Source organism: Scyliorhinus torazame, chromosome 9 (genome assembly GCF_047496885.1).
Source record: "Scyliorhinus torazame isolate Kashiwa2021f chromosome 9, sScyTor2.1, whole genome shotgun sequence".
In the NCBI taxonomy this organism is placed as follows: domain Eukaryota; kingdom Metazoa; phylum Chordata; class Chondrichthyes; order Carcharhiniformes; family Scyliorhinidae; genus Scyliorhinus; species Scyliorhinus torazame.
Window position 1 is genome coordinate 79,379,835 of NC_092715.1, and position 13,702 is coordinate 79,393,536.

General features: G+C 42.6%; 1 protein-coding gene across 11 annotated transcripts in view; it reads left to right on the plus strand.

Moving 5' to 3' along the window:
• The window catches only part of ssbp2b (single stranded DNA binding protein 2b), a 645,808-nt gene that overhangs the window by 547,151 nt on the left and 84,955 nt on the right, over positions 1-13,702 (plus strand). For 8 of the 11 annotated variants that reach the window (XM_072516205.1, XM_072516207.1, XM_072516201.1 and 5 more), the window contains 3 exons: positions 7,478-7,544; positions 10,205-10,278; positions 10,559-10,650. In XM_072516205.1, coding sequence (XP_072372306.1) covers positions 7,478-7,544; positions 10,205-10,278; positions 10,559-10,650 — 233 coding nt within the window. The remainder of the gene's footprint in view (positions 1-7,477; positions 7,545-10,204; positions 10,279-10,558; positions 10,651-13,702) is intronic. The other 3 variants (XM_072516208.1, XM_072516200.1, XM_072516202.1) reach the window with 1 other exon arrangement.

Sequence of the window (13,702 nt, forward strand, 5' to 3'; positions counted from 1 at the left end):
GTAGTTGCCAAGTTGAGGGATGGCATTGGTGGCTAGGGAAGCATTTTAAGGCAGGGACTGCCGACTCCACTCAGCTAAAATTTGCCACAGATTTTGAGAACACAACATTGAGACCAACTGGGGATCCCGGCCTAAGGGCAGAGTCAGTTTCCAAATTGGCCATAATTAGATGGCACTGGCTCATGTCAGAGGGCCACCAGTTCTGAAGCCTCAGCAGCCCCATCAAGAGTGGTGGGCCCAGCTGAGGGCTTAACATGGAGCTGGCTACACTGGCCTGCACAACAGCGAACAAATAAATAGGATCCAGGCTGGTAGATGCATTGGAATGAAAGGGAACCCTTCCACTGGATTGGTCTTCGCGTTTGTTTTGGAATGCTGCCAACTCTTTGTGGCTTGGAGTGTCTGGCTCCGCTAGGCCCTGAGCGTCCAATGAGCTGACGGTCTCCGTGCATGGTGGGGGCCTCTCAACCACTGATATAATGTTAGTGATGTTGCAAAATCACCCTAAGTGGGGCGTTAGCCATGTAAATTGGCTGCCCACTTGCCAGGCCAGGCAGCTGGTCTGCTTCCCAAGCTAATAATGATAATAATCTTTATTAGTGTCACAAATAAGCGTACATTAACACTGCAATGAAGTTACTGTGAAAATCTGGTCGCCACACTCCAGCGCCTGTTCGAGTACACTGAGGGAGATTTCAGAATGTCCAATTCACCTAACAAGCACATCTTTCGGGGCTTGTGGCAGGAAACCGGAGCACCTGGAGGAAAGCCACGCAGACACAGGGAGATTGTGCAGACTCTACACAGACAGTGACCCAAGCTGGGAATCGAACCTGGGACCCTGGCGCTGTGAAGCAATAGTGCTAACCACAGTGCTACTGTGCCACCCACATGAAACTTCCTGGGCAGCGGGAATACCTCTGCTTTCCCCTATTTTCCCAGCCCCATTGATTCCAAGCCTTGTCAGCATGGGGATGGAGGTGTGGGGTCGGGGGCGGGGGTGTTGCAGGGGTCAGGAAAATACAGCCCAAGGGATTCCCAATTTCAGTTGGGGGAAATTTTTGCTCCTCTAATGCTGGATGTCTCACAAGCAGTCTGATATTTCAAAAACAGAAGAGATCAAGAACATAATAAAGCAATTCATTCTAACTACAGCAGTTAATTTTGAATCCAGTTTCCATCCTGTTAATAGATATGGGACACAAAGTACTGGCCTATGAAAGGGAATAACAAAAACATCTGTGCAAATGTTTTTATTACTTTTCAACTAAGTGATTACAAACAGGCAGTGTAAATTCTTTGCACTACTGTAATTGCTATCGGAATATATTCCTTTTGTGTTGGACCTTCATTTAAAAACACAAACACTCGGCAAAAGCTTTTGCCAATCCATAACATTTTAGAATAGTGGGGGATAATTCCAACATAGCGACTGGCTGGGAAACCTTTGGAGTAGATGGAACACCAGTTCTACACCCAAGCGGGAGATAAAACCAGCATTGCACTCCGTGGAGGGTGTCAGTTTCCCAACCAGTGAGTTATGTTCAAATTCCCCCCCCCCCCCATGTTTGCTTAATGTACAGAAACTAGTGCTGCAAAATTAATAACACTAAAAACACCAACATTACATATTCTGATGGGGGCATAAAGAAACTGAGCTGAAATGTATTAAGTCTAAAGATGTGCAGGTTATGTGGATTGGCCATGATAAATTGCCGCTTAATGTCCAAGGATGTGTAGGTTAGGATAAGGGGTTTGGGGGTTGGGGGGAGAAGAATGGGTCCAGGTGGGGTGCTGTTTCGGAGGGTCGGTGCAGACTCCATGGGTTGAATGGCCTGCACTGTTGGGATCCTATAATCATATGATTTCAAATGAAAAATAGTGTGCAGGTTCTGCTCACCAAACTATGAGGTGATCCCCTAAATCAGATCAATTTGCAAGGAATTTAGAAAATGAAAGAATAACCTGTTAATATATTGTCATTTTACAGATTATGTTTAATCAACCACAGATGCAGATGAAAGAGAATTGTTTTGGAAAACCAATGGAATTCAAAACTAAACATTCTTTATTAATCACATATCTTTATCCTTAACTGCTTGATGATAATGTTGGTGGTCCAGAGACTGAAAAGCGTAAAGTTTGTGACTAGAACATTTTTATTAACGAATCTTACCAGGTACACAAGTAATGGATTTATCATATTGCGATAAATACAAGAAGCTTTCTCCTCATGTTAATAGTTTTTCTATATTGCTACTGAAATTAATTGAGAGCAGTCTGAAAGTGTATTTTAGTTACACTATTTTAGCTACACTATATTTTAATTAACGAACTCATTTTTCAGTACTTGAACAATCAATAATAATTATTGTGAAGGTTAAACTGAAAACAGGAAAAACAATGCAATGCGGTGGTGCATTACTACACACCAGTAGAGAGTGTTGCAATTTGGATTTCTGCCCGCAATTTTCCACATGCTGAATTATTTGGAGGCTAAATTGGGTAGTCCCCAAAAAGGATGTGGGAATCAAGATGGGTGCCATTTTCATGGAACCTGCACATTGTAATGCATAGTGAATGCAGCCAGTGCTATCTGTGCTTTACTTTGGCTACACCATCAGCTGTAACCCAATATTGTTTTTTGCCAGCATTACTTAAAGCTACTCTGCACTAGTCTGCATCTCCTGTGACAGCCCGATGTACTAATATATTGGGAATAGAATGGATCAACAAACAATAATGTCTGACCATGGTTTTCTGAACTGCACTGGCGGTCTTGGGGGTGGAAGCGGAACAGAGGAGTGATGTCCTGTATTCACAGGGGCAGGAGGCTCTCTTGACACACAATAATTATGCAGGTCAGTGCTTGGATTTGCGCCCTGAGCAATCGGATGCAGTGTTGCAAGCAGTTTAATAAGTTCACATAAGTGGTCAAGATCAGCGAAGACAGCCTCAGCCACTGCTCATTTCACCACACCCCCATCACTCATCTGTCAACAATCTCTATTAATCAGGACTCATACCTGAAATTCATATGCTCAACCTCACTCTCACACAATTAACCCTGCTGCAAGCCTCACAAGTTGCATATACCGCCAGCTGTTCAACCATCGCAGTCACATCACACAAACATACTGCATGACGTTCACTAACACATTTTCCTTTCTCTTGCAGGATTAAGTTGGCACAACCCTGATACAGCAGGAACTCTCCAGAGGTAGAGAGGTACACCTGCACGTTCTAACACCCATGGAGGAGGAGATGCTGTCCCACATGGGAAGCAACTTGCTGAGGCAGTTGGACAGCTGAATCCATTGAAGATGAAAGTATCCTAAAACTTAATCCTCATTCTCACATTCAACTTTCCCTCATCCCACATTTTCTTCTAATTTACAAGCTGCAGATGGTTAAAGCATCTCTTAATTCCCTTCAACACAGCCTTACACGTGTTCCATTTTTCTTTCAGATAATCTAAGAAGTGCAACCTAGCCAGGCAGTGGAGGAAGACAAAGAAGATAGGAATGATGAAGACACACAATCATTTGATTTTGCACTCGCACTCACCAGCTCATACGCTGAAAATGCGCATATTTTAGAGGATAGCACGGAGGTGGGATCTGCGCATCATGGGACTCCGGGTACAAGCACATAGCAGCCAGAGTAGAGACTAAGGTGGTCCCAGGTCACCAGAGGGTGAGTGCATACACAAGATTATCTGCAGGGGACTAAGATGAGTAGTTTGCTGGCCCAGGCATTAGGTAGCCTGCCCGGAGGTCTGAATTCAATGCCAAGGAACATGGTGAAGTCTGTCCCCAGCTTGACATAGGGCTTTGCCTTGAAACTCATTTTTTCCAACATGGTGGCCAACTCCATGAACACACTTAAAGACCCATCCATTGTGCAACAAATGATGGCTGATGCCTTCAAAAGTACCATAGGAAGCTTCCATCAAATGTCTGAGTGCTGCAGGGGGTCCCAGATTATTACCATGCAAGTTTGGCTCTATGCCATTCAAGCTCAAACTGCTGCCAATCTGGCTGTGGATATCAACGTTCAAAAAGGCTGCAAAGTCTCACATCAGGCCAGCAACCTGTCCACTGACCGGTTACTGGGCTACTGAGACAAGGTCCCAGGGAGAGCTGATAGTTTTCTGGATGGCAGAATCCATGCCCCCCACTGCCACTGTGCCAGTGTTCCTGGTGTTGCCTGTAAACGAACCAGCATAGACAGCTCTCTGGCATGCCGAGATGGCACAGTCTGACGCTGGGCCCACAGGGCCAAGGGCTGCTTGAGGAAATCCTGCAAGGCCATCTGCAGTTTTTTCTATTGAAAGTCAGAAGTCTTCCATCGGGCATGTTGCAGCTAGAGGGTACCACTCTATCTGCAACACTAGGCCTGACAAAGACAGGCACCAAGGGAAAGCACAAGATTGAACACTTGATTGTGTCTGTAATATTGTTGGATAAAGTTGAGAAGGAATTTTTCTTTGTGGTGTCAATACTTCAGGATTCTAACCAAGAGGACACTGTAATAGTAAGGATGGTGAGGTGGGAATTGTGGAGCAACGGTGATCTGGAGTCTTTCAGAGGTCAACCAGGGTCTTATGAGATGCTCATGGAAAACTCATCTGGAAGAATAATGTCCTGGATGCTTCCTTATTCTCCTCTTTTTGCTCTTCCTCGTGAAGTGATCACCAAAGCCCTGGTCATAAGGACAAGACTGTGGAGGACACAGAAAACTGTCACAAATGAGGAGGCATTGAGTATGGAATTCTCCCCCGAGATGGTCATACAGTGAGACTATTACTTCAGAGTACAGATGATTTGGTCCCAAACCTTTCTAGTTGCAGCAGCATTGTAAATGTGCTGTCCGCATGTGATTGAGTGGTGGAGGGGAATCATCAGCCATGCATATCAGTGGCTAATATTTGTCACTGAGCAGCCGCCCTATGGTCCAAAGTGGTGACTCGGAGGTGGCTGGAACGGCTGACTAGCGCCGGATAAAAGCATCCTGGCAGGATAATAGGACTCCACTAACATAATGGTTTCTGCACCTGCACACCAGCTGCATGTTCAGGGATTCAGGGATCTGAGACCCTTTACAGTCGAGATGTGATGGCCATGCAACCACATACATGCAGGCTTCCCTTCACTATGGGGAAGCCTGCTATCCTGCCATGTGCCTTCTACTCCTGCTTCCCATTGCTTAGACAATGAAGCCACCTGTGACATATCAAACTTCAGTGACATCCCGCACACAATGGTAGGCGGTGACCTGGAATATGGCACGATTGCTGGCTTCAGCCTGGGAACATACACTGGTATAGAAATTGAAGGCTGTAATGATGGTAACTGGCAGCATTGTCCTCACCTTGCACTGTGTCCAATTTAAGGAGGTGGCTCAGTTCTGTGACCATCTCGGTAAAAAATAGCTGCGGTAGACTGTTCCTGGCTGCAACTCAGGCAAGAAGAGTGTTCTCTGAAGATTCAAGTATGTTATGAAAGCTGCACTCATCCTCCTTGCTCTGGGAACAGCGTCTTTCTGTTGCTTCTGATCCAGCTCCTTGCCATATTGCAGCCCAAAAGAAACTGCATTAATGGCCTTCATGACTGGGTGCATGTACTTAGAGGTCTTTCAAAACCACAACCCGCCTTCCAAAGGTTCAGCACCACTCCCTTTTCAGTGAAAGAGCTTCAGTTAATTCCTTCATCAACTGTAATAACTCTGAAGCAGCACAAAATACAGTGAAAGCACCTCATCTGAAAAGTTAATAGTAATGCCTTTAAATCTACACGATGCACTGCAGTAATTCACCAAGGTTCCTTCGACAGTACCTTCCAAACCGATGACTGCTACCGTCTAGAAGGACAAGATCAGCAGATAGCTGGGAATTCCACCGCCTGGAGTATCCCCTCCAATTCACTCACCACGTTGACTTGGAAATATATTGGGCAAAATCCTGGAAGTCCCTCCCTTCCTATGAGTGTACCTACAACTCAAGGATTGCAGTGGTTCACAAAGGCAGCTCACCACCATCTTCTGAAGGGCAATTAGGGATGGGCAATAAATGCTGGGAAACCAGCAATGCCCACATCCTGTAAATGAATTTTAAAAGAAGTAATGCTGGTGAGGGTCGGGGGGGTGTGGGCGTGGTCCCTCAAATAGGACTGGTGAGGACCAAAATGACAAATCAGGAACCAAATCAGCAATGAGACTGACTGAAGCCACCTTCTGTCCCCTCTCTGCATTCTTCTGGCACACACGTGGGACACCTGCACCTGTTCCCTTCAAAACATGGGCCAGAGGTTTAGTCACCCCCCGCCACCTGTGGTTTCTGGGAGAGAGGGAGGAATGTAAAATAGAATGGATGGGAGTCCCTCCAGGATCCCACCCTCCCCAACTCTGGTGTGATTTTACGGTGGAGCGGATAGGGACTCGGATGGAAAGCCTGCACATTACCCGGTTAAGACCTTTAAGTGGCCACTTAATGGCCAGTCAGGGCTTTTTCCTGCCCGGCCCCAATTTTTAGGTTTGCGAACACCCGATAACTGAGAGTGGGAAACAGAAAAAGTTTTCACCCTTGATCTCGGCAGAATGTGGGGTGCCTCAATCAGAAAACCCCTTCAGACTCGGGCTGCCCTTCCCTCAGGGACCAGAGAGCTCTGCCCTCCCTATCCTCCAGCCTACCCACTGACAGCAAGATGACCTCCCTCATAACCTCCCAGAGCATGAAATAGCAAGGAGCCTATCTAAAGTCAGCACGGCTGCGATACCTACCGTTACTCCGGATGATGGACACCTAAAAAATTTAGGCCATCGTAAACGGCACGAGCTGCATCAGAGGTTGTCAATTTTTCATCACCCATCTCCTGTAGGGTTGACACCAGCGGAGTGAAATTTTGTGGCCTTTTATTCCTGACCTACAGACTTTGGGAATTTGTTTTTAAAGTAGCATTTCTGAAAATGTAGTTATATTCCTCTGTTGTCCATCCTCTTCATATCCCTAGTGCACGCAATGGTAATTCTTTGTGTAGATAGGCTGTATATTAAGACTTTTTGATCCTTTTCTGCCATTGTCAGTTTGTGGTTTTTTTTCCTTTTTGATTCTTATAAATTGTCTCTATTGAGCATCCTAATTAGGTTCCAAAAATTATCAAAGAAAACTCGATGTACGTTATGATAACTCTTTGCTTCCAGAATATTGGGTTTGTGCATTAGCCTATGTTCCTAGTTCGAAGATTTACCCGATGGGAGTGTAGGCTGAGATGAGACAACAACACAGTAGAATTTCTGAATCTACTCTCATATCTTGTAATACATGTATAGCGAACAGTTATATATAATATATAATTAATCTAAAAGTCAAAATTTTGGTATATTAAGATTTTGATTGAACGAGTATCACATCATAGAATAGAAATAAATACATTTTTAGCTGAGTGCATTTGCTCTTTTTCTTTTCTATCGCCAACAGTCACTTGGAGGAGTTCCAGGAACACAACCATTGCTGCCCAGTGGGATAGATCCAACACGGCAGCAAGGTAAGTACCTTTCTCAATTCCAAAATATACTTCATATTTCTTGACAGTGGTTTAACAAAATGCCTCAAGAATTGAAGGCCTATGATTTTAATTGATTTTAATATACAGATGCTTTTTTTTCATGAAATCACTCCCAGTGCAGATTCTTCCACTGCAGGATTGGTGACTAGGGTGTACAGAGGATGGCGTGGCTGATTCTCCGACCTGCTCGGAAATTGCTTAAAACTTTGCACTGTGAACAAAAGACCCCAGATTTTCACCATGGAAGAGGGAATCAGGAGTCATGAATTTTTCCAATGTCCTGATCCTGCCTACATCCTGGCAGGACTGGCCAATGGGATATTCATCAATGGGAGACAGGGATGGCCCAGAGCCCGGCCTGCTGACCCTCAGGATGATGCTGAAGTGGTCAGTTAAAAACATATCTCCTGTTCAATGAGACAGCGACCCAGTTCTCCCATCTGTGCATATCCCTCATCCTCTCTTCACCCTCATTTCACCCTCCTCACTCAGTAATCAGTATCTAGTTCATAAACAGAACTCTTGAACCCTACAATAACATTTGGAAGCCTTTGAAAAGCCAATAAATCTGTCAAAATAGCCAAAAATGACTTGAATGCACACTCAAAAAACAATATTCTCTTCGAAGTTCATAAACCTGTCAAAATAAACAAGCTGACACTGTAAAGGACAGTTGTGTAAACAATTCCCGCAGTGCAGAATCCAATTATCAATTTGAAAAGAAGCCAAGCCACCAAACTGACATTCCCCAGCACAAAGCTTAAGCCCTGCAGTACAGAATCCATTCATCCCTGTGAAAACAGCCTGAATCTCAGACATATGTCAAAGTTTTCAGACAGCCAAACAGATGGCTGGGCTATTCTTTAAAATATGAATGAAAGCTCCGACATCTGTCAACGACGTGAAACAGCAAAACTTATAGCTAAGCTCTTCGTTAAAGGATGAATGAAAAAGTTACAGCAATTAGCCATTGATCTCCCACAGGGCTATGCTTTATAGTGTACAATTCAGAATAATACTTAATCCAGCGGATGCTCTATTCTGATACATCTGAAGACTTTTCCATGTATGCAATCCTGTGCTTTCACTTGAACGTTTGCCAGTGCTAGAAATAACAACCTCACAAACACATTATTCAATAGTCACTTACTTTTTTCAATCATAGCTCTGTCACAGTTCACTTTAGTAAATACAGATATAACGCAGGCTGCAGAATTTCATGATGAACTGTAAAGGGGGAAACACCATTTTAGTCACCTTTTCTACTCTTTCCTCCTTCAATCCATGGTTCACACCACAACTCACCGGGTGTGATTTAGAAAGGCTCAATTAGAATTTCAGAAATGTTGAAATGTCCATTTCTAGCATGGTGTTGGCAATTTCAAATCATAGAGTTCCGACACCAACCCAATTCCAGCACTGGAAATAATCAAAGAACAAAGAAAAGTACAGCACAGGAACAGGCCCTTCGGCCCTCCAAGCCTACGCCGACCATTCTGCCCGTCTAAACTAAAATCTTCTACACTTCCGGGGTCCGTATCCCTCTATTCCCATCCAATCGAAGATGGATATCGGGGACAGGACGTTTTGTTTCCACACTCAGTTTTTTCTTCCAAATGGCTCCATGCAGCCCCAATTAAGGAGCACAAAATTGTCATAATATACACCAGTATATCATGGTACAGATACACACACACTGATGGACACACAGCGGGACCAATCAACACACACACCGCAGCCAATCACCAGTTAGCGCACACGCACTATAAAGACAGGGGGCATCAGAGTTCCCACTCATTCGAGCTGCAGCCTCCTAGCAGGCACAGCCTGCAGCACAGATCCTCACCATGTGCTGAGTGCATAGACTGGTTGGGACAAGGCAAAGGTCTTTAGTTAAAGCTAGTATCGTGTTAACCCACAGTGAGAGTATGTTAAACTGTTATTGGCTCAATAAAAGTGTTGCACTATTTTAAGTGTTGATGGCCTGTATGTGTTCCACGGATCCAGAGCGCCCAACACATCAAAAATGAGGCCCAAAGTCTTCAAAAATCTACCCTCTTACGGACAAGACAGTATTAGAAATGTCAACCATACAGTATGGAGAGATTATTCACAGTATTTACTAAAAGTGTACTCTGTACTTTGTAAGATGCATAACAAATTGCATCTTTGAGCTGAATATAACGCCTCTCAATTTGGTTAAGATGGCATATACCATTTTCTTCCTCTTCCTACCTGTGCCTTCCTCCAATTCAAAGTTGTGGAGGTGTCAAGTACAACTAGTTTTATAATTGTATAAAGCCAATACAAGCACCACAAAACTTGACTTTGATGACACTATATTGAAGTGCAAGATTTTGCATATTAACAAAATTAGCTCTGTTTGATTTTACTCTTGGTTAATATAAATGCATTTGTGTATGTCATAATTGTTGCATTTAAAATGTAATATACTATTCTTTTGAGAGGGAACTTTAGTGGTCTGCTACTGATTTTATTGCTGCATAACATACGTTCTAATTTATGAAATCCGTAAATCAACTGAAATGTGCTACCCTTCCATTGTCCTTTATGATGATCTGAAGAGATTGGTAAGCCACGGGAGAGTTAATTCACATTTGTGATATTTTGCCAATCAGGACATCCAACCATGGGTGGACCGATGCAGCGAATGACTCCTCCAAGGGGTATGGTCCCCCCCTTAGGACCACAGGTAATTTATTTTATTTGCAGATACTAAGGAAATTTGTGTACTAATAAGCCAGATATGCAATATTTTTATTTGTAATTGACTAAATTGCACATAACAAATCCTGCCTGGCATGCAATCCATTTGTTTGATATAGATGTGAAGCTTTTAAGTTTCCACTGAACTTTCAGTATTATTCATGTTAAAAACACAGGCCACTGTCCTAGAATTTTACTAGAGAAATCATTAACCTACTTTCCTTTCTTTCCCCCTTCCTCTCTGGTTTTTCTTTTCTTTATGGTAGTCTGACCCTTGGTTATCATTGCAGAGTTACGGAGGAGGAATGAGACCCCCGCTGAATGCTTTAGGTGGTCCAGGCATGCCTGGAATGAACATGTAAGTAAAGTCACAGACACCTCTTGCATGTAGCCTTTCACAGAGAAACTAGAAATTAAAACATGGATATAAATAAGCTCAAACTAAAGAAGGCCATTGTTTCATTTGAGTCCATTTGTACCTTAAACTATATTAAATAATTGTATTGCTTGTTTCGTATTGAAGTTGCTGCGGGTGTCGCTGTCACTGTTACAGAAATGGTAACTTGAGGCAGATTAAGACTGGAATTTTTCTCTGATTTAGATGTTTTTATAAATTCAGTAGCCTGATTAAATGCTGATTGGAATTCATCCTCAATGGAATATTGTAATGTATGGTAATTCAATGCAGACGTTGTAATGTATGGTAATTCTATTCAGTAACAAATAGTTCAAGATTTGCAACAGATCCCTGGGTTAAATTTACTTTGTAAATAAACCAAATATGTACATATGCTATACTATACACATTTTATTTATTAAAATCATAAATTCAACTTTCCATTTTCAATTGCTGGACATACATTTTAGTAATTGCACTTGTTGCAATAAAGTTGAAATCTTGGCTATTATATTTGTAATCCATATTTCTTTTATTAATTTCACATCCTATCACTGGGAATATGTAACTCTATCATAACTATTTCTTCTGTGGTCAAATGACAGAAAGTGCTCATCACCCTCAGCAGGTTGAAACCCAACAAATGGCCAGGCAACTTTCCATTTGGATGTAATATGTATCAAAAAACCAGCTAAGATCACATGAATCTCCAAAGATACGTGGTTCATAGTTTTCTCTGACTATAGAGGAATGAAGTGTATACTAAAGGGCTGGCGCTTGAAACATATTCATGAAATTATAATGACCAAAAACAGATACATTAAATTAGAAAAAAGTTAACAGCCAACAGCTTTCAAGGAGTCAATTTTGGAGCAACTTGTACTGTCAAGCAACTATAATAAGTACATTGATTTAGTGTAATGCTAATTTGTGCTTTGATGTTTGTCTCCTTTTGAAGAGTGCTGAAACATAGTTATATTGCTGTGTGTTGTGAAATTAGTTGCAGCAATTTACTGAGAGACATGTGTAGGGATTTAGGGTTTTGAGGTATAAAACCCTTCTAATTAAAAATTCAAAGGTCTGAATTCTTAATTTTTAACTCTAGGGTCCTCAGTTACATTTGATCTACGAGGTACGAATAACCAGTATTTATGAATCAAGTAAAATTTGTGAAGCAAAGGTTTTGCAAAAATTTAATTAGACCATAAGACCACAAGATACAGGAGCAGAATTAGGCCATTCTGCCTATCGAGTCTGCTCCGCCATTCAATCATGGCTGATATCTTTCTGATCCCCATTCTTTTGCCTTCTCCCCATAACCCCTAATCCCCTTATTAATTAAGAACCTACCAATCTCTTTCTTAAAGACACTCAGTGATTTGGCCTTCACCACCCTCTGGCTGAAGGAAGTCCTCCTCATCAGTGTTAAAGGATTGTCCCTTCAGTCTGAGGCTGTGCCCTCGGGTTCTAATCTCTTACTAGTGGAAACATCCTCTCCACGTCCACTCCATCTAGGCCTCTCAGTATCCTGTATGTTTCAATAAGATCCCCCTTTATCCTTCTAAACTCCAACAAATACAGACCAGAGTCCTCAACGGCTCCTCATATGATAAGTTCTTCATTCCAGGGATCATTCTTGTGAACCTCCTCTGCATCCTTTCCAAGGCCAGTGCATCCTTCCTTAGATACGGGGCCCAAAACTGCTCACAATACAATCGGTGAAGACAACATTCTCATCTCTCAAGATCCCAGGAGCTCCCGAGCATTGCCAACACAGACGATGTCTTTCTCTTCTCCGTCTTTGAATTGATGTTGAACTGTGTCCCAAGACTCATACCACAGAAGCCATTGTAACACTGCCAACGAAGAATATGATATTGCAACTTTTAGCCACCAATCTCATATTCCGGGATCCCTTATTTGAAAATAGTCCAAATTCACCTCTTTCAGTGGCTTAGGATACGAGTCATTTCATGATACCCCAACTCTACAAACCATGCTTTGAGTCGTAAACTGACTCACAGCTCTATCTATTACTTCCTTGGGCCCTTAGGTTTACATTACATTGCAAACAAATAATAAATTTCCTCGAGATGCAGAACAGTTACCAACAAAGTTACATCCTGCTGTCAATAACACACCATAATATCAGAAAAGATAGAAAGGTTTTCCCTTAATCCAGATGTCCTACCCTAGAAATATAGTTAATGAATTAAATCACTGCATGGCTGTTTAAAAATAAGGCACGAGATCTTCCGGCTGTTCACGCCGGCGGGATCTCACGGTCTTGCTGATGGTGTACCCCCGCTATGGGTTTTCTGGTGGCATAGTATGGAGTCAAGGGGAAATCCCATTGACAGTGGTGGGACTAGAAGATCCTGCTGTTGACCAATGGCGGGCCACCTCCTGCCACCGAGAACATAATGTGGAGAGGCCAGAGAATCTCGCCTACGGTATCTTTCTAAAGTTCAAACTACTTTTAGCCATTTCTTCCAACTTTTGTTGGATAATCTTTTTAATGCAGCTTTTCACTTACATTACATAAATATTGACACAAAAGCACTCCACATATGATTAATGTCACAAATGTAGGTATATTTTCTAAGTTAACGCTACCAGTAGGAACTCTGCTCCAATGACCAAGTCATGGCACACTACCTGTAAATTTTCATCCTTTAAAATTAATTGGTGGCATACCCACAATTTCTTTGTGTTACTGGGAGTCAAAGTACCTGGTTAGCAACGTGAAATCAGAATATCAGCCTTACTTATCTTGATAGTTTATATGTGGTGTGAGCACAAACTATCCATTTTTTTTGTAGTTTTGTGCTAGTTCAACTACTTTGAATATTGTTATGAAAACCAAACTTACCTGGGTGTTGAGAACAGAGGTCAGGAATGTCAACTCTCAATGGACCGTGGAGCTTTTGCACATGCACAGACTGGGAGTGGGCTGCACGTGCGCAGATATACATTTTCATGCTCTGTGGGCTCAGCTCGCATGTGCAAGAAA